At 39.5% G+C, this 25,623-nt stretch overlaps 1 protein-coding gene across 14 annotated transcripts in view; it reads left to right on the top strand.

Moving 5' to 3' along the window:
• Nucleotides 1–14,936: 14,936 nt before the first annotated feature.
• Nucleotides 14,937–25,623, top strand: part of lrrfip1a (leucine rich repeat (in FLII) interacting protein 1a) — a 152,352-nt gene continuing 141,665 nt past the window's right edge. For all 14 annotated transcript variants that reach the window (XM_061926399.2, XM_061926398.2, XM_061926396.2 and 11 more), the window contains exons 1-2: nt 14,937–15,068; nt 15,173–15,323. In XM_061926399.2, the coding sequence (XP_061782383.1) occupies nt 15,040–15,068; nt 15,173–15,323 (180 nt within the window). In that variant the 5' untranslated portion in view covers nt 14,937–15,039. The remainder of the gene's footprint in view (nt 15,069–15,172; nt 15,324–25,623) is intronic.

Here is a 25,623-nt window from a genome sequence, read left to right as displayed (position 1 = left end):
TGTTGCTCGAACGTTAATGTCACAACACACAAAATAAACATAGCGCTCACTTTCTGAAGTTATTCTTCATTCGTAAATCCTTCGTCTTCGGTGTCCGAAGTGAAAAGTTGGGCAAATTTACGATCCACTGGCAGATGTTGGCGTCGTCTGGCGCTGCCTCCTCGTCTTAGTGAAGGTGTGTTCGCCTTCTGTCATCCATTGTTCCCACGCAGTTAGCAGTCTAGCTTCGAATGCCCTGTTGACACCAATATCTAGCGGCTGGAGGTCTTTTGTCAATCCACCCGGAATGACGGCGAGTATTGAATTAAGCGCGTAAGCGTGTCTCTCAATGTGCTGTTATGAGCTAGCAAATATAACAACTACACTACCCAGCATGCAACGATAGTTACGAGCATGCGCGGTAGCCCTGAGAAGCGTTGTATGCTGGGAGTTAGAATGTGGTTATGAGCACGCTGTGAGTAAACGTTGAGAACTCAGTTAACACGCCTCGTCTGCATTATTTATAATTAGACAGACAACACACTTAATAGGAGCCATTTTGGGGTCTTTACATAAACACACAAATGGAAATGAAACGTCACATATCCCAGCATGCACCGCGCGCTTCTTCTACGGGGAAAAAAGATGGCGGCTGTTTACCGTAGTTGCGAGACCTAAACTTTATGAAAATGAATCTTAATATTTATCCATATATAAAGCGCACCGGGTTATAAGGCGCACTGTCAGCTTTTGAGAAAATTTGTGGTTTTTAGGTGCGCCTTATAGTGCGGAAAATACGGTAGGTTTGGCATTGGTGTGGGTTCTAAAATCAATAACCATGTCCTTTGTTTTCGATACGTTCAGCTGTAAAAGGATTCCTCACACCAGCTGACAATTTCGTTGACAATTTCACTAACAATGGGACCATGGCTGGACTCATTTCCGCTAAGAAGACTGACAATGACCGTGTCATCTGCAAATTTAAAGTTAAAGTTAAAAGTTCCAACGATCGTTACACACACACTGGGTGTGGTGAAATGTGTCCTCTGCATTTGACCCATCCCCATGTTTACCTCTTGGGAGGTGAGGGGAGCATTGAGCAGCAGTGTGCGCCATGCTCAGGAATCCCATCCATCCATTTTCTACCGCATGTCCCTATCGGGGTCACGGGCGGTGCTGGAGCCTATCTCAACTGCATTCGGGCGGAAGGCGGCGTACACCCTGGAGGCGCTCGGGAATCATTTGGTGATTTAACCCCCAAACCTTGATGCTGAGTGCCAAGCAGGGATTGATTTGGTATGACTATGGTAATTTCACTAGCATCCTGTTAGCATGCTGACTCTGGCACATGTTTGTGTACAGGATAAAAAGAAGGGCTGAAAGCACACATCCTTGAGGTGAGCCAGTTGAAGAGTGTGATAACTCAGATAAAATACCATTCACCTTGACTTGCTGGGCTCAATTAGTCAAAAAGTCTAAAATCCAACCAGTCAGATTAAAACTCTATCCTAGCCCAGTAAGGGCAACTGGCCTTCAGTCATTCAAGGCAGTAGGTCTGCTGCTTTTAGGGACAGAGATAATTGTGGCACGCTTCAACACTTAAAGACAGATTAAAAATATAAGAAAATATAAAACTTAGTTGCTTTGTGCATGACTTAAGTAAAATACCACTGATTCTATCAGGGCCTGGACATTTGTTAGTCTTCAGTGAAAGTAAATACCTTTCCACTTGACTTTGCTTTATAATTAAGTGGTGATCATCCTTTAGATTTAGTCTCAGGTCCTCAATTGTGTCATTAAAATCTTGCTGCTGGTCAAATCTATAAAATGTATTAAGAGCATTAGCCAAATCAATGTCACTTCCTGTCAATGAGAAAGGACGCGGTATGGCTTGGTTGGTAGAGTGGCCGTGCCAGCAACTTGATTGTTCCAGGTTCAATCCCCGCTTCCGCCATCCTAGTCACTGCCGTTGTATCCTTGGGCAAGACACTTTACCCACCTGCTCCCAGTGTCACCCACACTGGTTTAAATGCAATTTAGATATTGGGTTTCACTATGTAAAGCGCTTTGAGTCACTAGAGAAAAGCGCTATATAAATATAATTTACTTCACTTCACGCCATACTTGCCAACCTTGAGACCTCCGATTTTGGGATGTGGGGGGCGGTGGCGTGGTTGGGGGCGGGGGCGTGGTTGGGGGCGTGGTTAAGAGGGGAGGAGTATATTTACAGCTAGAATTCACCAAGTCAAGTATTTCATATATATATATATATATATATATATATATATATATATATATATAGATATATATAGATATAGATATAGATATATATATATATATATGTATACATCCTGAAAATATGCAAACAAAACTGTGTTTAGATAATTGATACTTCAAACTTGCATAAATAAATCTTAAGTAATATAACATAACTTGGCTTCTGAGAGCTTCAAAATGTAATGAATAAAATGCTAAAGTTGTTGATAAACAAGCAATTGTTTTAATAATTAAATATGGTCATTTTAAATGAATTATTATGATCATTTAAAATTAATTATTTCAAATATGTTTATTTTAATGTATAATTCTATGGCTGGATGTAATAAGGAGTCAGAAAAAATACAAATAAAAATACAATTAATTTTGATGTTTTTAGCAAAATATAGTAAAAATGTATTTAGTTGTTTTTTTTAAAATTAATATATATATTCATTTTTAGGTAAGATAAACATAATAATACAATTTATCTCTAGTCTGGATGATTTAGTACTTGTCACCCTTGTCCTCCCGTCTCTTCCCCAAGGATGGCTCCATGAGCTGGGCAAACGCCTGGAGATGCCCTACGTCAGTGGTCCCCAACCTTTTTGTGGCTGCGCTTGAAAATTTGTCCAACGGACCGGGGTGGGGGGGGTTTTTCATAAAGAAATACAATCATGTGTGCTTACGGACTGTATCCCTGCAGACTGTATTGATCTATATTGATATATAATGTATATATTGTGTTTTTTATGTTGATTTAATAAAAAAATAAAATAAAATTTTTTTTTTTTTTTTTTTTCTTGTGCGGCCCGGTACCAATCGGTCCGCGTGGTTGGGGACCACTGCCCTACGTCAACAACACGATCGGCGCCCCCTACTTCCCCCTCAGCAGCCTGACCAGCATCGGCTTTGGCAACGTGTGCGCTAACACGGACGCCGAGAAGATCTTCTCCATCTGCACCATGCTCATCGGCGGTATGCCAGACTCCTCGTATGGAATAATGTGATTGGGCAGGCACGCTGTTTATATCGTGGGAAAGCGGACGTGAAAAAAGGCTGTCCTCACTCAGGTCCGCATGGAGCTGGAGGGGGCGTGGCCTCCAGCTCCGGCTGAAAAATCGGGAGATTTTCGGGAGGGGCGCTGAATTTCAGGAGTCTCCCGGAAAAATCGGGAGGGTTGGCAAGTATGACTTCGGGACACATGATTAAAATCACCCAGTATAAAATTAGGTACTTCAGGTGAGAGAGACTGCAGTTTTTGTACTATGTCCACTATAGTACTTGTGACTGTGGTAGGGTTTGCTTAGGGGTGAATGTACACAGTTGTTAAAAATATTTGTGGAAACTCACCGGGTAAATAAAATGGACGAAGTGACACCGTCAGAAGTTCCACATCAGGTGTGCACAGTCTTTGTCTGACAGTGACAGCGCTGCAGTAGCGTTTGATGACATAGATGCACAATCCTCAGCCGCTGGATTTCCCAGTTGCTTGTGCAAATCCAAGCGAAATGGAATGCCAAATCCATCTTTGATCACATCATTGTCTGAGTCGTCCACGGTAGCCATGTCTCCGTAAATGCCATAACACAGCAGTCTCTGTAGTCCTGGAGGAAGCGACCATTTCCTTGAAGCTCATCAAGTTTATTTCGCAAAGACTGGACATTTCCTATAACCAGGGACGGCAAGAGGAGGCGGGTTATCTGCCGTTTCCTTTTTCACAGTTTGACACCTCCTCTTTTTCCACGATTCCTTTTCTTAACTCCTCTAAAGTACTTGTTGCTTGGATTGTTTGAATCATAAGGTGAAAGTTCAGTTCATAGTGGGGCCAGCAGGGGATCTTTTTGAATGGAGACAAGTCAGCAGCGCAGAGACGTCACCAACTGATGCAAAGAGGAGTGATCCATTCCAGGTCCCGACTTGGAACAGCTAGCGCAACCTCTGTGGAAGCTGATCCGTGGTCGCCTGATAACCTCTCCACGCAGGAGCGGGGTACAAAGCAGAAAAGAGAGACGACAGATCAACTGGTCTAAAAATTGGTCTATTGAAAGGTTAGAGTATGAGTTTTAAGATGGAACTTAAACGCTTCTATTGCGGTAGCAACTCTAACTGTAGGGCATTCCAGAGTACTGGAACCTGAATAGAAAATGTTCTATAGCATGCAGACTTTTGTTGGACTCTTGGAATCACTAATAAGCCGGAGTTCTTTGAACACAAATTTCTAGCCCTGACATATGGTACAATACAATCAGCAAGATAGAATGGAGCTAGACCATTTAGTATTTTTTACGAAACCTTAAAGTCGTATCTTAAGTGCACAGGAAGCCAGTGCAGGTGAGCCAGTATAGGTGTATAATATGATCAAACGTTCTTGTTCTTGTCAAAAGGCTAGCTGTACCAACTGTAATCTTTTAATGCTAGACATAGGGAGACTGGAAAATAATATGTTACAGTAATCTAGACGAGATGTAACGAATGCATGAATAATGACCTCAGAGTCAATGGTGAACAAAATGGGACGAATTTTAGCGATATAACGGCGATGAAAGAAGGCTGTTTTAGTAACACTCTTAGGCCATGTCTACACTAAGTCGTTTAACCCCTTAAACAAATAATTATTTAGCCTAAGCCCCATTTCAGCCACACTAAACCATCCTTTAAGGTTCCCCTCATTGGACAAATTTTTACAAGGGTAAGTCAGCCGTGTAATTCTTGAATGTCCGGCACTTAGCTTTGTATGGACACATTGATCGTTTATAAAGTGAGTTCGGAGAGGAAGTGACGCCAGAAAGACCGCGCTACACACAGGAAAAGACATCAGAAAGAACATGCCACAGCCAGCTTCATAACAAAGATGGAGGCGGATCATCCAGACATGCCCGTGTTACTCCTTCTTCTACATGTACAGGCGCTTTTGGAAATCACAAATCAATACCTTAAGAGAAGGCAATGGGCGATTGTAGCTATTTCGGATACAACACTTCTCAGACGGCAAGAGAACTTTCTAATGTTCGGGTCAGCTGTGAGTCTATTTGCTGAAAAACTTGGTCCCTTCCTCCCGTGGATGTGATCGTGATAGGCAGTGTGTAACTACAAATATTTCTTTATGGATGTGACTGTGAAATGGCCAGGCAGCATGCATGATGCCCGCATCTTCGCTAACTCCGCCATTAGTGCGCAGCTTAAAGATGGAACCATCCCCTCATGTCCCAAACAACTGCTGGAAGATGAAGATCTGGTCCTTGTTTTTCTTTGGGGTGGCCCAGCTTATCCCCTGACGCCATATCTATCGAAAGAATACCCAGACGGCGGAGTCAACCCACAACAACAATACTTAGGGTATTCTCTGTCTCGATTAATTGTTGTAATTGTTGTAAAATTTTCTTTATCGCATTGTCTACTTTCTCATGTCGATTAAATATTTGATTCATGTATGATGTCTCAGGTATGATTCACTACAACAGGGCCTCACAGCACACTGGATTCTAGTGAATAGAAATACCACAACACTGGATATTGTTCAAAGGAGATACCTTTTAATTTAAAAACTTGCACACAAAACACAGCAAACAAATGTAAAATGCACAGCAAACTATTTACAATATAGCTCCTTTAAATAACTTCACAGTGAAGTAAAGTCATCTACTGGAGAGCAGATGGACGCTTTTTTTTGTTTGTTTTGTTTTTTCGCGCATGCATACTAGGTCTTAAACGGTGGCATTGTTGTGTTTGGACACGGATAAGGTTAGGTGTGATTTACCCTGGATAACCTTAGTGTGAACAGGGCCTTAATGTGTGACTCAAATGGGAGAGTTGGGTCAAAGATAATACCCAGATTCTTTATCGACTCGATTTGTGTAATTGTTTTGTTGTCAAATGTTAAGGTGGTATTATTAAATAGGTGGACCGATAATCAACATGCCCATTTTCTTAGCGTTAAGATGCAAAACGTTACTGGACATCCATTGTTTAATTTCATTTAGACACGCCTCCAGGTGACTACAATCCGGTGTGTGGGTCAGCTTTAGGGGCATGTAAAGTTGGGTGTCATCAGCATAACAGTGAAAGCTAACACCGTATTTGCGTATGATGATAGCTGCTGAAGAGTGCAGGGCCAAGAACCAAACCCTATGGAACTCTACACATTACCTTAACATACTTCGAGGTCACATTGTTATGGGAAGCGCACTTCATTCTGTCAGTAAGATAGGAGTGAAACCAAGAAAACTATCGTACCAATGCGTGTTTTGATAAGTTCTAATCGAATGTTATGATCGACGGTACAGAAAGATTAGGTCTTTTGAGCAGAGGATGAATAACCGCTTTTTTGAGTGCAAGGAGAACAATACCAGAGGAAGGTGAAAAGTTAATAATATTTAGCACTGATGGTCCTAATATTACAAATAGCTCATTGATAAGTTTCCCAGGAATTGGGTCAAGTAAAGATGTTGTTTGTTTTGTCCCATTTACAAGTCTAATGTTATTTCTTTAAAAGAGAGAGATTATTTTGGAGGGCAGTATCCATGGTACATATGTATCTGCGTTAATAGAACCCAGTTGGAGCCGGGACGCGTTATCTTTAATCTCCTTTCTAAGGAGTTCAATTTTCTCAGTAAAAAATGTCATAAAGTCATCAGCCGAGTGGGTGAAGCTAATGGGTAAAGTCTCTTGTTGTGTTAGCGATGCTACTGTACTGTGCTGTACGGATTACATTGGATTAGTAATTAGTTTTGGCTAAGGTAAGCGCATGTTTATTAGTTATTAAACTATCACTCCATGCTTGATGGAAAACATCAAGTTTAGTCACACGCCATTTGCGTTCCAGTTTTCTACATGATAGTTTAAGAGATCTGGTTTCTACCAGGTGGTACGCCTTTTAGGGGACTTTTTTAGCTTTAGCGGTGCTATCCTATCAATGATGTTGCACAGGGCATGTTAAAGTTGTTAGTGAGGTTATCGATAGAGCCCACATAATTTGGGAATGGTGCCATTATTAAAGGCAGTAGGCCAGCAAGAGTCGTAGTTGTGACAGCATTAATGTTGCGGCTGCTAAAGTATTGGATATTAGTAGCTTGTTGACAATGAGTCAGAACTTCAAATTTGATAAAGTAGTGATCAGATATTACTTTAGTGTACGAGAGTACCATAACTTTGGAAGTTGTGACACACCGGACAAGGACTAGGTCAGGGGTCGGCAACCCGCGGCTCCGGAGCCGCTGCAGCTCTTTGACCACTCTGATGCGGCTCTGCTGCATACTTGCCGACTCTCCCGTTTTTTCCGGGAGACTTCCGGATTTCAGTCAAATATTATCCGATTTTCACCCAGACAGCAATATTGAGGGCGTGCCGTGATGGCACTGCCTTTATTAGCGTCCTCTACAACCTGTCGTCGCGTCCGCTTTTTCACCATACTATCGCGTGCCGGCCCAGTCACATGTTGTATGCGGCCTCTGCTTATACACGTAAGTGACTGCAAGGCATACTTGGTCAACAGCCATACAGGTCACACTGACGGTGGCCGTATAAACAACTTTAACACTCTTACTAGTATGCGTCACACTGTGAACCCACACCAAACAAGAATGACAAACACATTTCGGGAGAACATCCGCACCGTAACACAACATAAACACAACAGAACAAATACCCAGAATCCCATGCATCCCTAACTCTTCCGGGCTACATTATACACCCCCGCTACCACCAAACCCCGCCCACTTCAACCGACACACGGAGGGGGGGATTGATATGTGGAGGGGCGGGGTGCATGGGATTCTGGGTATTTATTCTGTTGTGTTTATGTTGTGTTATCTCGAAATGTGTTTGTCATTCTTGTTTGGTGTGGGTTCACAGTGTGGCGCATATTAGTAAGAGTGTTAAAGTTGTTTATACGGCCACCCTCAGTGTGACCTGTATGGCTGTTGACCAAGTATGCCTTGCAGTCACTCATATGTGTCTGCAGAAGCCTCATATAACATGTAACTAGGCTGGCACGCTGTATGTGCAGGTTGTAGAGGGCGCTAAAGGCAGTGCCATCACGGCACGTCCTTATTATTGTTGTTTGAGTGAAAATCAGCAGACATTCGAGAGAATAGTTGCCCTGAAATTCGGGAGTCTCCCGGAAAAATCGGGAGGGTTGGCAAGTATGACGCTGTCAAGCGCCATTCATATAAAACTTGCGGGCCGCACTAACATTACATTTTCATATTAAGGTGCGGGCCGCGTGTCTGAGACCCCTGGTTTATACATAGCACAAAGCAAAAAAAAACTTTGTATGCAGTGTTATTTCATTTTAAAATTCAAAAGAGTTTTGTGTCTCCCATTGTTTTCTTTAATTTGTGAAACGGGTCAAAATGGCTCTTTGAGTGGTAAAGGTTGCCGACCCCTGGGACTCGGTCTATCGTATTACCGTTGCGATTCGTGGGTTCATTTATTATTTGTGTAAGACTACAGCTATCAATTATGGTCTAGAGCGACGCACAGAGGGTCTGACTGGGTATTCACATGGATATTAAAATCCTCCATTATAATCATATTATCTGTGTGCGTTACTAGATCAGCGACAAACTGAAAATTCACTGATAAATGTCTGAATTGGGCCCAGGGGGCGATAGGTAACAGCCAGATGGAGAGGTAGCAGTGCGACAGACCTCATACTAAACACCTCAAACGATTTATATTTATTACTTAGGTTAGGGGTAAGGTTAAGGTTTTCATTGGATATTAGTGCGATTCTTCCACACTTTTTAAAGAGACGGGCAATGTGCTCTCGTATAGTTAGGAGGAGATGCCTCATTAAGTGGGAAAAAAATAATCTTGCGAGACCAATGACGTTAAGAGTGTTGACTCTAATGACCTCATTAATTAATAGCGTTTTGGGAAACAATGATCTGATGTTTAAAAAGCCCATGTTATAGGTAGTGGGCTGTTTTGAAGAATTTTTGTTAATGGTATTCGTAGTACTAATATTAATAACGTTACGTCTATTTTGCGCAGTGTGCTATAAATTATTTTGATCACATCTTGGAACTGATATGATGGGGATCTTGAGATTGTTCGCTTGGTGCTGCAATACATAGTTTTCACGCCCGACTGATTTCCCATGATGCTCCGCGCGATCCGCCATTTTGAAAGGCAAGCGCACCGGTACAACATCAGCAAATTCATATATACGAACCCGTTCACAAACGTATGCATAATGGCCGAGAAACCAGCAAAAAAGAAGTATAAAGAAGGCTTGGACAACCAGACGTTGGAAAGATACAACCAGAAGACACAATGCATAGGCGTTGACCCGTACGAAGTGCCGAAACAAAGTTTCACGTATGACCACAAATGCCTCCCGGCCATAACGTACATAGACATTTTGAACTACCTCGTCAATTACACCAGTGCCTATACAATTTATTTCATTGCAACACTTATGTAATTACCAAACAAAAGTGCATCTCTAATGTATCTAACTTATGACAAGGTTGATACCTAAATATTTTATCCATTGAGATCTACAACTCATTTCGTGTACAAGCAACCTGGGCTGAGATGGGCGCTATATATCCTGAGGGGGGGGGGGGGCTTTCGCTTTCGTGGTCCATCCCATAAAGGGCTTCGAGAATAGCAAATTGACAAAAAAATAAACAATACATCGTTCTAAAATGTTTAATAAACAGATTGAGACGTAATCCTACCTGTTACAAAGTGATCAGAACATATTTTGGAATGTTGAGATGGCTCCTCTTTCCTGTTGATGCTTGCCAACCACAAGCGTCGTCTCTCCTCGCTGATTTTCCTTGTCTGTTCTCCTTCGTTGTGTCTAATTTTAGGAATACTGAAAAATCCTCGCTGCACTGATCCATCCCGTCGATTTGTACATCCATTCACCCAACAGGAAATAACCATTATGCGCCTTTCACCAGTGTTTGCTCGAAGCTATTGTCAATAATCGTGAAGCGTGTCAACTAGGCCAGGTGTGTTTTGTTTGCCTCCTAAGATGGCGGATGACCCGGGATAACCCGGATGTGTGACGTCACGTAAACACCATGAATAGATTTAACATGTCATAATTAGCCACCTTAGTAGAATGCATGTCCATCTCTGGCACAGTCACTAAAGAAAAAACATTATGTGAGTTGTGTAGTATTCTTGTTCTAGTGTAGTTAGTCAGGCTTGACTCAAATAGTAATTTATATTTCTGGAGAGAGTTATGGCCCCTTTCCGGTTAGGGTGAAGGCCCTCCTCAGCAAGCCCGGTTTGCCCCAATTAGAGGGCCAATTATCAATAAACGTTGGTCCTTGTTCTCTACAAAAACTAGCCAGCCACTTGTTAAGTGAGACTAACCTGCTATGCCTCTCATCATTGTCCTTCTCAGGCCAGGGACAAGTACTCGATGCCGAGACATCTTTCTAGCGAGATTACAAGTAGGGTGACCGGGTGTCCGGATTTAGGCCGGACAGTCCGGATTTTTAATGCCCTTTTTAAAGACCGTAAAAAATGCCCCCAACGCAGTAACGTATCAAATGATTGGCCAAGAGCTGTGTCGGATACAAATCTGCTTATCATTGGTTAAAAAAGTAAACAAGGGTCCATGTGGCATAACATTGACAGAAAGTTAGCATCATGCCAAAACGCAAGACCTCGTTTAATTCTGAATGGATAAAAGAGCACGAATTTATAACGAAAAGCAGCCGAGACTCATTCCATGGCTTCTGCACACTTTGTCGATGTGATGTCGACGTAAGTAATCAGGGGAAAGCTGCAATTGAACGGCAGGCGGGTACGGATAAACATAAAAGTAATAAACATGCGGCAGGTACCTCTTCAATGAGGACATTTTTTCATGAAGTTTCGTCGCCCCTGGATGACAAGATAACTGCTGCGGAGCTGTGCAAGGTGTACCATGCTGTAAGCAGTGGTTCTCAAATGGTACCCTGGGGGTATGTAATGTAATGTAAGTTCATAAACTGAACATCAAATTAAGTAGGCTATTCTATTCATTACCATAAACCCAGAGTTTCCCCCATGCCATGATGGTTTGACCCTCACTAAAATGTCGGTCAAAAAGAACTGTGAAAAGAAATGCAACAATGCAATATTCAGTGTTGACAGCTACATTTTTTGTAGACATGTTCCATAAATATTGATGTTAAAGATTTCTTTTTTTGTGAAGAAATGTTTAGAATTAAGTTCCTGAATCCAGATGAATCTCTATTACAATTCCCAAAGAGGGCACTTTAAGTTGATGATTACTTCTATGTGTAGAAATCTTTATTTATAATTGAATCACTTGTTTATTTTTCAACAAGTTTTTAATTATTTTACATATTTTTTTCCAAATAGTTTAAGAAAGACCACTACAAATGAGCAATATTTTGCACTGTTATACAATTTAATAAATCAGAAACTGATGACATAGTGCTGTATTTTACTTCTTTATCTCTTTTTTTCAACCAAAAATGCTTTGCTCTGATCAGGGGGCACTTGAATTAAAAAAATGTTCACAGGGGGTACATCACTGAAAAAAGGTTGAGAACCACTGCTGTAAAGCATCACCAGTCCTACAGAAGTTTAGACTGTGGCATGAAAGTGGACCGGGAGATTTTCAGTGACTATCCCACAGCTAAAGGGATGGCCTGTGGCCGAACAAAAGCCAAGGCATTGTGCGAGAACGTCATCGCTCACTATTCGGTACAGGAACATACCGACTACATAAAAGAAAACAACCTACCCTTTTCCGTGGCAACCGACGCCTCAAATAAAGGAACAAACAAGTGTTTTCCCATTGTGGTAAGGTATTTTCACTTTGATGAAGGCATCCAACATGTCCTGTTGGATTTTTATAGTGACAGCAACGAAACGTCAGAAGCCATAACAAACCAGCTGCTGGCAAAACTTGAGATGTCTGGCTTAGAGGTGAAAAACATGTCTGCATATGCAGCAGACAATGCCAGTGTCAATTGTGGCAAACATAACAGTGTATCAGAAGCTGAAACTGAGCCAAAAAGATGTGCTCACTGCAAACTGTTTGGCCCATATTCTGCATAACGCAACCAGATATGCAGCAAGCAGCCTTGATGTTGATGTGGAAACATTTTTGTGGCATTTTTTTTTAATTATATATGTTAACTACATTTAAGTCCACACATGTTATGCTTTGTGGCACTCTGCACTTGAAAATATTCATCTCAGTGGTCACTTTTTGAACACCACAATGTATTGAATAAATACAAATACTGTTAACAAACACTTGACTTTAATATTTTTTCCTATTCAGCCACACAAACATCATCTTTAAACCACTCAAAATTGTACTATAAATAAGAGTATACCAGAGTCCTATGTACACCATAGTAATTTATTGATATGCCGCATAATGTCCTCCTTTTTGGTATCATGGAAATGGTCACCCTAATTACAAGTGTTCCTCTTTGTAATCTCTGACTGTCTCATCCTAGAGTCATTGGAGCCGATGAGTGGAACTATGTTCGCGTAGCTAGTGGTGCGATTGGCCTGTCATACGTGTTTACTAGGCCTGTTGCAAGTCCGCTCCCTAAGACTAGCTTCAATGTCAAGTACTCTGGCCCCGGGAATACAGTAAATTATGGCTGGTTTACTAAACTGCATGTCCCGGGTGATGGAGTCCCCTATGACTAAGGCTCTGTCTACATTAAGCCGGATAATTCCTTAAACAAATAATTATTTAGCCTGAGCCCCGTTTCAGCCACACTAACCCATTGTTTAAGGTTCTCCTCCTTGGATAATTTTTACACGGGTAAGTGCGCCGTGTATTTCTTGAATCTCCGGCTCTTAGCTCTGGAAGTGACGTCAGAAAGACCATGCCCAACACAGGAAGTGACGTCAGAAAGAAAGCGCCACAGCCACCTTCATTACAACCAGTTTTGTAACTCAGAGGTAACCACTGGAAAGATGCAGGCGAGTCATCCAGACATGCCTGTTTTTCTCCTTCTTCTACATGTACAGACTCTTGTGGAAATCACACAAGAATACCTTAAGAGAAGGAAATGCACGATTGCAGCTATTTCGGATACAATGCATCTCAGACGGCAACATAGCAATGTTGAGCAACGGTTTATGATAAGGCCTGGTAGAACGGCAGCCTGGTGGGATATGTTTGTCAACGAGTGTGATGTGCCAGAAGAATGGCAAGAGAACTTTCGAATGTCCAGGTCAGCTGTGATTCTACTTATCGAAAAACGTTGTCCATTTGTCGAGGAGAGACAACGAGAATGCGGGCTCTTGTAGATGTGATAAAAAAGGTAGCGTGTGCTTTGTATTACCTGGCCGACGAGGGAAGACTACAGAAAACAGCGAATGCATTTGGACTGGCAAAGCAGACTGTATCAGTTATTGTCCACGATGTATGTCAAGGGATTACTCAAGGCCCAGAGTATATCAAGTAACCAAATATGAATGAACAATAAAGGTGAAGGCAAAAGAGTGAGGAGTGTCCTGACCAGATACTGTATCTAGATCCCGAGAGTGATTGTTGTGAAATGTTATTTATCACATTGTTTACTTTCAGTATGAGTATCAGAATCAGAAATACTGTATTAATCCCTGAGGGTAAATTTAGATTTTCAGCACAATCCCATTCAAGTTCAGACAAACATTGCAGGGAGACAGAACGGGATCGCTGATGGGTCTGCCTACTTCCGGCGCCCCTTACAAAAAAGGTGAGATACAGGTAAACAATGGGGGGGCGGGGTGAGAAAAAAAATGGGGCCCAGGCTTGTGTGCAAGAGGGAAACATCAAAGAACACAAAGGACATTAAAGACATTAAAAGAGCAGAGCTGATGCAACCAGCCACTTCTACATACAGCTATGAATAAAAAGTAAAAGAAACATATACATTGTGGTGGCTTCTGCGGTTTTCCACACCATCGTCTATTGGGGTGGAGGGAGCATGGCCAGAGACAGGAGCAGACCCACTAACTCGGCCAGTGTCCAGTTCGCATGGATGAGCAAAGATACATCCAAGGAGACTGAGGTCTCCGATACCTGCTCATTCAGCCAAGACACTGTGAAGCCTGTCCGTCCCAGGGCTCAGTGCTTTCACATGTCAATTAAAGATTTTATTAATTTATGATGGCTCAGGTGTGATTCACTACAATAGGCCCCCACAGCACACTGGATTCCAGTTAATTGAAATACCACAACACTGGATATTGTTCAGAAAAGTAAAATTTAATTTAAGAACTTGCACACGATCGCTTTTAACTAAACTTTACCTAACGTTCTTCTAACGTTATAGTGAAACGTGATGGAGGCTTGCACTTGCATAATTTGACCACTGAGTGGCAACGTTTCCATCATTATGACCTATATTTGCGTTTCAACTGTATTCATAAATCATTTTACAATGTTGAAAACAAAGTGATGTACTTCAAAAACATACAAACTGCGGGAATAGCAATCAAACAAACATTAAAATGTATGAGTTTAAATTGTCTTGAAAAGTACAAAACTTGTGTTTGGATTTCGGCACCTCCCTGAGTAGCTGATCAGCTGACCTGAGGGACCTGATGAACATTTCAGAGGTGGGACAAGTAAACATCTAAAAACCAATACATTCATTTTATTAAGCATAAGCAGCCATTCTTATTCCTTGTCTTCAAAGGGTGCGCGTCTCAACGCGCATGCGCCTTGCGAGCGAGCACAGGAAAGACAGATGTGTGACGTCACGAACAACTGTGTGCTACAGGAGTTGACTACAGGCTGTAGTGTACCGCATTAATGTTCTTCAAGACTTTTACTACATTAATGTACTAAATGAATGTGCTATTTGAATGTACCACTTCACTATACATGCCCTTACGTGAGTAAAGCTGCGTTTGCTTTCATGTTTTATAAGTTAACGTGTTAGCTGTCGGTCGGTGTGAACTTTGGGATATTCTTTGGTGTCATCGTTGGGGCGAACAGAAGCTTGAAAGTGTTGGACAAGAAGTCCAACATGTCCAACAACAAGTCTGACATGTCCAACATGGGCAGTCAAGTAACAGGACGTAAGCGAAGCAGCAACAAGGACAGAAGTACAGCAGAAGACGAGGCTTTAAATCTTATTGCCAAAGAGGTGAGTCAAGAAATCACTTATTTCTAATCGACAATGAAAATATACTTTCATCTCCTCTACAATGATATATACTGTCATCTCTAGCACATTTCATATACAATCAATGTTAGCAACAAACCTCTTAACACACATACAGTATAAATATATCACATGATGTCATATCATATTCATGCGAACGATAACCTGTGATACCATCTATGTATTATATATTGTATAGTAATGTGACAAAACAAATATCCAATCTACGTTATCTACCGCTTGTTTTTTCCGGGGTCACATCTTTATTTGTGTACCTCAGTTGTTAGTAATCCGTCCCAAAAGGAATAGAATACATTTTTTCATAAGAATAATGAAATTCCACATGGAATGTGAAATGTATGAATGGACAACCTTTTTTGAGCCAAGGCACATTTTTTTCGTTGAAAAAATGCGGAGGCACACCACCAGCAGAAAACATTAAACAATTAAACTCAGCAGACATTAAAATGTTGTTCTGGCAATTGCTGGAAATGAATTCAAACCGTAACTAAGCATGCATCACTATAGCTCTTGTCTCAAATAGTAGGTGTACTGTCACGATCTATCAAATCACGCCTTGACTTATTTAGAATTTTTTGGTGTTTTCCTGTGTGTAGTATTTTAGTTCTTGTCTTGCGCTCCGATTTTGGTGGCTTTTCCTGTTTTGTTGGTATTTTCCTGTAGCAGTTTAATTTCTTCCCTGATCGCTATTCCCCGCACCTGCTTTGTTTTAGCAATCAATACTATTTCTGTTGTTTTTATCCTTCTTTGTGGAGACATTGTTGATTGTCATGTCATGTTCGGATGTACTTCGTGGACGCCTTCTCTGCTCCACACGCTGTAAGTCTTTGCTGTCGTCCAGCATTCTGTTTTTGTTTACTTTGTAGGCAGTTCAGTTTTAGTTTCGTTCTGCGTAGCCTTCCCTAAGCTTCGATGCTTTTTCTTAGCGGCACTCGCCTTCTGTTTATTTTTGGTTTAAGCATTAGATACCTTTTGACCTGCACGCTGCCTCCGGCTGTCGTCTGCATATTGTGATCACGACAAAGCAATTAGCTACCTGCTGCCAGCTACTGATATGGAAGAGTATTATACGGTTACTCTGCCGAGCTCCAGACAGCACACACACTCAACAACGGTACATTATTTGCGTATTATAATTACTGGTTTGCTAAAAATATTTTTAACCCAATTAGGTGAAATTACATAATCTCCCGTGGTACTCCAGACTGTATCTCACGGCGCACCAGTGTGCCTCGGCGCAGGGTTTGAAAACCACTGCTTTAGAGAACACTTGTTGGCAAAGATGGCGATGAGCAGAAAGGGAGGAGGGCAGAACCACACTTAACGTCACCGTTGTACTTTACTACAAGTTCTTTCCTGAATTCAATGATTTTTCTCACCTCTTTGATCCCATGGTGATTTATTTTGCAGTTGTAATCATAAAAAAGTACATACTGAATCACCAACACTTGCATTCTTAGTTTGAAAACTACATTCTACAAAATGATCATGAAAAACACAAGTGGTGGTACGCCGGCTCCATCCAGTGGTACGCCAAATAATCACTTGATTAAAGTACATTGGGGTTTTTTCTATATTCAAACACAGTCTTACTGTTCTAACTGTGTGTAATGTTACTCAGTGTTAAGTATACTTGTTAAATAAAACCTCTGCCTTGTTTTTTAATGAAAACCTGGGCCTACTATGCTACTGTAACTACATTCTACAAAATGATAATGAAAAACACTACTGGTGGTACGCAGGCTCCCTCTAATGGTATGCCAAATAATCACTTGATTAAAGTACATTGTTTTGTTTTCCTATATTCAACCACAGTGTTACTGTTCAAACTGTGTGTAATATTACACAGTATTAAATATAATTGTTAAATAAAACATCTGCCTTGTTTTAATGAATAATTGGGCCTACTATGCTACTGTACTTTCTGTATGTAAACATGTAAAATTAAATATGTGTTATTAGTAATTAGTAATAACATATATATATGTTATCTTATATTATATCGTTTTGCTCTATTTTTCAATTGTACCTTTTTCACAGAACATATACCAGTGGCAGCTCTTGGTCTTTTAAGTAGGTGAAGCTCATTTTCACAACTCACTAAACACAAATACAGTCTCCAATCACAGATAAACGATATAAAGATTTAAGTTTTTTTTACTAACAAAACATCACTGACAAAATTGTAAAATTCTTCTAACAACTCGGAACAACGTAATGAAACTTGAAAAATGCTCTGGGAGTGGTTTATACTTCAAGACAGCTGATTTGCTTTTTTTTGCTGTCCTAGTGGTACGCCCAATAATTACTTTATTAAAGTACATTGTTTTTTTTCCTATATTCAAACACAGTGTTACTGTTTAAATATTACACCATATTAAATATTATTGTTAAATAAAACCTCTGCATTGTTTTTAATGAGTACTTGGGCCTACTACGCTACCGTGTTTTAATGTTGCTCATTATGGTGGAGAGCCAAGTTTTTTTCTGAGGTCGTACTTGGTGAAAAAAGTTTGGTAACCACTAGTTTAATACGTGTATACCCAAAATGGGGCTAAATTTCAAGGAAAGTTTTTGCCAAAAACCTAACCATACACAAATTTGGGCGTACAAAAAATCAAGGTACTTCTGCTATGGTACTTTATTTTCTATACTTCAGCTTCATTCAGTGTGACATGTTTACATTTCCATATGTTTACACCGACATACTGTGTGTTGACATAATGTATGTTTTTACGTACATAATGTATGTTGACATTTGCATGTTTACCTATACATATACATACTGTGAGCCTGGGCGACACGGCCTAAAAATAAAATGATTTTCCACAAAACATGTGATTTATGTTTTTTTCTGATTTTTATCCCCTACTTTTTAAACAACCCTTTGAATACAAACGACAGAGATAATACGGTTTAATAATTAGGTTTTATTTTATTTTGATCAAAAATTAGTAATTGCATACTGCATCTTACTCTTAGCAAAATTTTAAGTTGAATAATGTTATTCTTTTTAGACCAAATATAAATTGTACTTTTTTTGGAATAATGTTCAAAGAATTCTTAGAGCTTCCTCTGGAAGGCAATACGTCTGTTGTGAATAAAATATTACTGTTAACAAAAATATAACATAGCATGCAAATAAATAATTATCTACGACATTGAGATTAATAAAGTGAAACTTCTGTCTTTAATATTCTGCAAATAAAATGTAGTATTATACATTGTATGTAAATAAATAATCAATAAAACCATTGAAGAGACTATAGTTTCAGTAAGTCAAGTGGATTAATGCAGGCTTTTTCTTTCATTCACACATCTTGGTGTGGTGGAAAATTACTTTTGAAAATTAGTTAATTTGTTGTGTGTATTAGCTTAGCAGTGGCAGTTTGTCGCCAGTTACAGCAGCTTTTTTTTTCTGCATTGTGTTACTTATGGTCAATAAATACACTGAATATGCTTCCATGGCTGTCATAGCTCCTGGTCCACAAAGCAAATATTGTTCGGATTGCAAGCTGAAGGTTTTCATTTCAATTATTGATTTGTTCCCTCATAGATAGTAGGAGTGGGTTTGTGTGCATATGTTTTTTGTCTGGTGTATGTTATGTTGCCTTTTTTATTTGATATCATTTTAATTTTTGTGTTTAGTTCTGGTTGTTGCTTTATTTATAGTAAATGTATATTTCCTGCATTGAACTTGCTGTACTTTAGACGCTGACATGTTTACATACAAAACAACCACATCAAAAGTAGCGTGCCAGGGTACATCAGAATACTGATCATCATACATACCTGGTGTAAATGATTCCACCACAATACGCTGCTGTTTAGCGGAAGTTTGTTTGTTGTGACAGTCTTGTTCGCCTTGTAAAGTAGTTGTATTTCCCGCACTCGGCTGGAGGCTTCGGGTTCAAATGCAGGAATACGTTTGTTGTGCTGTTGCCTTTTTTTGCCGTGTGCAGTCATTTGTTCCATTCCTGTTGCCGCAAAAACAAAGTACTGACAACACTTTTCTTTTTTTTGGAACAAATGTCTCGCTCTCGTTACTAGAGGTGGGGAAATAAGCGATTTTTAGATGCATTGCAATTCGGACATTGACGATTATAAAATCGATTAGTAAACGTCAAAAATCGATAATCGATTAATTTTTTATAAATAAAGTAATGGAGACAGTTAAAAAATTTGTCTGACTGCAGAGAGCCACCTTACCGAGAAATCGACCAGCTCCTCTATTATAGGGCACTTGTGTTCCAGTTTTGCACACTACCATTAAATTAATAAATGTGACTGGAATTAATTTAACTGGTTGTTATTACAAATGCACTGTTTTTAGAAGTTGCAAGTGATGAATGTTTATTTAGTGAAACAAAAAGAAATTTAAAACTGCATCAATATACATTTGAAAAAGTTGCATCAATAATCGATTTTTAATCGAATTATAGCTCTTGAATCGTAATCGTTATCGGTGCCCAAAAACTCCCACCTCTACTTGTTAGCATCAGCAATGTTTTAAATCTTAGCGAAAGAAGTAAAGAGGCAGGACAGTGTTACGAAAGCTCCTGGGGGCAAAAGTTATGCTGGAGTAAGAGGAGAAAAAAAAAAACTTTTTATTTTTTAAATCACTTGCAACAAAAAACTCGAACATTTCAAGAAAATCGATATATCGCCCATGCCTAACATACTGTATGTTGACATTGATATACTTTGTGTTGACATTTGTATCCAGTATGTGGACATCTTATTATGTGTACACAGCGCTTTGTTGTTAAGGCGGCCGCCTTAACAACAAAGAGCCACTGCCTAAACTAAAGTCTTAACAAGCTGCTCCGCTTAGTTCTGCCTCTGCCTTTGTCAGTATGTCTCTGCAGCACCCAGCATTGTCCCACCTACAGGACCATCTGATTGGTTACACACAGAGCGGTAACAGCCAATCAGCAGTGCGTATTCAGAGCGCATGTAACAGCCAATCAGCAATGCGTATTCAGAGCCCTTATAACAGCTAATCAGCAGTGCGTATTCAGAGCGCATGTAACAGCCAATCAGCAGTGCGTATTCAGAGCGCATGGAGTCAGTGCTCATGACAGAGGCAGGCAGAGAGGAGAGACGGTGCGGGTGAGCAGATAGGTGTTTTGCAGGTAAGCATAAGGCAGCGGACTATCTCCAAATTATAATAACACCTCCCAGTCAACTACTAGTAACATCACTATGAGCCCGTTGACGTTCTAGAAACATAAGCGGCAGCTCAGCTCGCTCGCAGTCCTTGAGGTGAAGGCTAATTAGCTTTTAGCATAACGTTAGCTCAATGTGCGGTGTGTGTGTGTGCGTGCGTGTGCGCCCCACATTAAACGGACAGCAAAGCCCTGTCTATCTGAGAAAAAGACAAGCATTATCGACCTACAGTTAACAACTAAGTTATTTCACTTTACCTTTTTCTCTGTTGATTGAACTGTGTTGAAGCAGCAAAAAACGACATTATGTTAAAAGAAGAGTTTCCTTAAGCTGTTTTTGATAGTTGATATAATAATGTAACTGCATCATAAAGCCTACATGAACGCCATGGTGTTCAGGGATGAATAGTCTATCCTATTGCTATTGTACTATTTTTTCAGCTATAGTTACATTAATCATTAGTAATGTAGTAGCCTAGTTTTGAATGGCAGGGTCCCTGCTATCACATGTTGTTAAAGATATAACATTTACATAATAAAAATCAACTACAGGCTTCCCAAATGCTGTAATAAATTAAGCATGATGAGTTGAACATATGTCAGCATGTGGCCCCACTTTTAACTCTTTTTTTGAAACGCTTACTTACAGTAAGTCATTAATTTGACTTATTAAGTCATTATTTTGACTGAGTAAATTAGTAAGAAGTCAAAATATTGACTTACTAAGTCATAATAATGACTTAGTATCTCAGGTAACTAGATTGTGTATTGTTTTTACTTTACGGAAAAAATATAGAGATATGTATAGTATATCGGTATTCAGCATATGGAGCGGAAAACACAACCAAAAATTGTAGGCTTTCTCACGCGACGAAGCCAGCCTACTTCACCATACTCTGTAGTCTATTGCCCCCCCAGGCTGTGGTGGCAGCAATGAGATGGAGACGTGATGCCGACAGGCCGAGTTACGCTGTTCCTTACACCCACCAACCCCCTCCATCCCCCTGAAGAGACACCACCTTAACTAACAAATTTTCTGGGGGAAACACTGCATACTGTATTTACATATGTTTACACTTGCATACCGTATGTTTACATGTACATATGTCTACACTTGCATACTGTATGTTGACATTTTTAAAAGTTTGAAATTACATACTGTGTTGACTAGGAGTGTAAAAAAAAGTTTTTCGAATGAATTGTGATTCTTATTTGTATCGATTCTTAATCGATTAGAACAAAAATCCAAAATGGATTTAAAAAAAATAAATGTTAATTTATTTTAATTTATCCTTTCCAGCCACTCAGGCAATTCATATTGATCATGTAGATGCCCATATCTACTGTACAAATTTATTTTAGAAAAAGAAGTGTTGGATGCTTCTCTTGTTGCCTTATTTGTAATTGACTGTATTTAATGTTTGGGTAGAAACTTATTTAACACAACCAGTTTTCTTTTAAGTAACATGAAAATTCATCAGAGCTGTTTCATCTATTTTATGGAGGAATGTAGTTTTTCTAAATTGAATTGTTGCCCATCCATCCATCCATCCATTTCCTACCGCTTGTCCTTACGGGGTCGCAGGGGATGCTGGGGCCTATCCCAGCTGCACACTAAAAATCGAATTGAATCGTGTGGTGCCCAAAGAGTCACAGCCCTAATGTTGATATTTACATATGCTGACATCTATATGCAGTATATTGACATTTACATCTGTTTACACTAAAATTGTATGTTGACATTTACATATGCTGACATTTGCATACATATGTTACATATGTTTACATTTATATTACTTTTACATATTGTGTCTACATCTACATATGTTGACATTTACATACTTTATGTTTACATTACATATGTACTTTACACTTATGTTCTGTATGTTTACATTTACATCCGTTTAAATGTATATACTGTTTATATACTGACTTTCACATTTTTACACTTATATACTGTATGTTGATACATATAAACTGTCGACGTTTAGATATGTTTACATTTACATACTGTATGTTCACATTCCCATATTGTTTACACTTACATGTGTTTACATTTATATGTGTTTACACTTGTGAATGTTTACATTTACAAATGTTTACACTTCCATATTGTATGTGGACATTTACATACTATATGTTTATTTTTACACATACCCGGTTTGCCAATATACTTGTGGCGGTGGGGGCGTTGCTAGGGGTGTGGTCAATATGATGTCATCGTAAAATTTTCATAATTGGCAATGATGGATATAAATTATTTAAAAAGGGTAAAATAATGTTGTGCATACATTTATAATCAAATATGTGTTATTAGTATTAACATATATGTTTTCTTATATTACATCGATTTGCTCTATTGTTCAATTGTTGCTACTTAACTGTACAATGTAACACAGGCTGTATACCAGTGGCACCTGCTGGTCTTTCAAGTAGGCAATGCTCATTTTCACAAACTCTGTAAACACAAATGTCCAGCAGGTTTCCAATGTGAACAGCCTCTGACATGTTAGAACAAGGCAATTTTTGTACATTGCACATTTTGTAGATCGCTGTTCGCGAGTATATCTAGGATATATTAAAGTACGTCCACATCAAAAACATGCTACCTTCCTTACATCATCAAAATACCCTGTTATGGCAGTGCTGTTTCGGTGATCAAAATCTTTCGGTGGCCAAATTTTCGGTGCATCACTAGTCAGTAGTACATGAATAATAGGATATACTGTATATACATTCATATAATGGATTACCTTAATTTGTTTCCATGTAAAAGACTCTTATTTGTAAGGTGTGGCAGGTTTAATTTTGCTGAGGCGCCGTGCCACGATTAATTATATGTAGGGGAAACCCTGGTTTACATGTACAAATATGAATGAAAACACTTATACAGACATCACACATGAGACTGTTTAGTAAGTAAGAAGTGTTTTAAATATACTGTAAAACTTACAAACGTGGTTGGAGTGATGAATGAAGACTATATACGAATAGAAACGCTATAGATGACTTGACGATGAAATGGCACTTCTACTTCTGTTTGAAAGCACTAAATGGAAGGACACTGCAGCATTGCAGCGCCTGCAGTGAGCGAACTCGTCCAAAAGGTGCCAACATTGCACAAACAATAACACCTGTTTAGTATCTTTGCTTGGTTTTTTTTAACTAAACTATCAGCAAAGTAATATCAATAAATTAGCCGCACCGTTTAATAAGTCGCAGGGTTCAAAGCGTACAAAAGAGTAGCAGCTTATAGTCCGGAATTTACAGTAAATAGGTAAGTAACAATTATTTGTACTGTATACCTTTCACAGACAAAAAGCGCTTCACAACACAGTTAAAATATTAGAAGTTACACCTAATATAAAAGGCCAATATAAATATACGATATTAAATCACAATATAAAAACATAGTATAAATAAACAATAAAAAGCAATATAAAAACAAAATTAAAGACACCATAAAATCATAGCAGCCCAAGAGTAGCTAATTAACAAATAAATGAGTCTTAGGCCATGTCGACACAAACACAGATACTTAATAAACACATACTTATCTCTGCGTTTAGGCCTCTTGTCCACATGCAGATGGATACTTTTTCCTTTAAAAACGCAGACTTTTGCAAACGCTTGCCAAAGTGTAGCATTCCAAAACTCACTTCTCACTTCTCTGTGAAGCGCTTTGAGTGTCTAGAAAAGTTCTATATAAATCTAATCCATTATTATTATCATTATTATTATTAACTCTCTGCTTTGGGTATGTGTGTGCACGGCACAAACGGAGACTTGTGATGACGTCACGGTTGTGCGCTGTTATTTCCAAGCTCTACAACACTGCCTTGCTGGCTTTAAACACACTATAAGATGACCTACTGTATGTTTGAACGTAAACATGCTGCTCTTTTCACTCAACATGAATAAAAAAGACACATCAAAATGGACTTTGCGACACTCCCACCGGCGCAAATGACAGTCAGCTGTTTTGGATATGATCGCTGTGGAACCTTCACTTGATGGGACAACTTTGACAAGCAAGACTTTTTATTTTGTGTCATAAGAAAGGTGCAACATTATCTTATGTTTTTATTCCTTGTTTAACGACAAATCATGAGGTTAACTTATGTGTCTTGCTTCCATTTTTGTAGATGGAGCCGGGCGCGACTGTGCTCACGCGTAAAAAGCGACCAAACAACTAAAAAAAACATAATGTAGCGTCCTCCTTGTAGTGTGTACTGATGTTAAAGACAATATACACTTCATTTCACATGTACCATATCACTATATCGATGATTAAATGCTTTATAATTCCATGAGAGTTTTGCAGCGTCACACGCACATCCGTATGCTTCATATAGGCACTTACACATGCAAAAAGGTTTCCTTGGCTCGTTAGTGTGGCTGATTTTAGAGATAATGTACACTTCATTGCACATGTAATACATCACCATGTTGCTGAACATGTTATAATTTTATGAGTGTTGGGTTTCAGCAGCACAGGCATACATTCGCTCTTTAATAATGTTCCCAGGATTCTGTGTATGTGCAGGCTGGTTTTAAAGATAATGTACATGCCATTGTACGTCTAGTATATCAAAATAAACATAATAGGAGGTGTAATACCACCAAGTCAGCATTTGCTGCTTTTTTTCAGGCTTCTGATTGGACAAAATGTGCATGGCAGCAAGTATATGCGTTTGTGTGTATACATAGACAGTTTTGAAACTACACTTGTGTGGATGGAGATTGTTTTAACCCCAAATATGTGTTTTTGAAACTTTCCGTGTTCGTGTGGATATGGCCTTAAAGTTTGCATTAGAAGGTGTCAACAGAGTCTTTTGAGCGCAATGAGAAAGATTGTTCCAAAGCATGGGAGCAACAGCATGAAAGGATCGGTCACCTCTAGTCCGAAAACGGGTGCGTGGAAACCTTCAGCAGATTTTGATTCAGACCTCAGAGCCTGAGTTGGGGTGTAAGGCTAAATCAGATCACTAATATAAGAAGGAGCCTGACCATGTAAGGCTCTGAAGACTAGAACCAGAAATTTTAACTTGATTCTATAGGACATTGGCAGCCAACAAAGTACTTTTAGAATA

Source organism: Nerophis lumbriciformis, linkage group LG31, assembly GCF_033978685.3.
Source record: "Nerophis lumbriciformis linkage group LG31, RoL_Nlum_v2.1, whole genome shotgun sequence".
Classification (NCBI taxonomy): Eukaryota; Metazoa; Chordata; class Actinopteri; order Syngnathiformes; family Syngnathidae; genus Nerophis; species Nerophis lumbriciformis.
This window is presented reverse-complemented; position numbering and strand designations above follow the sequence as displayed.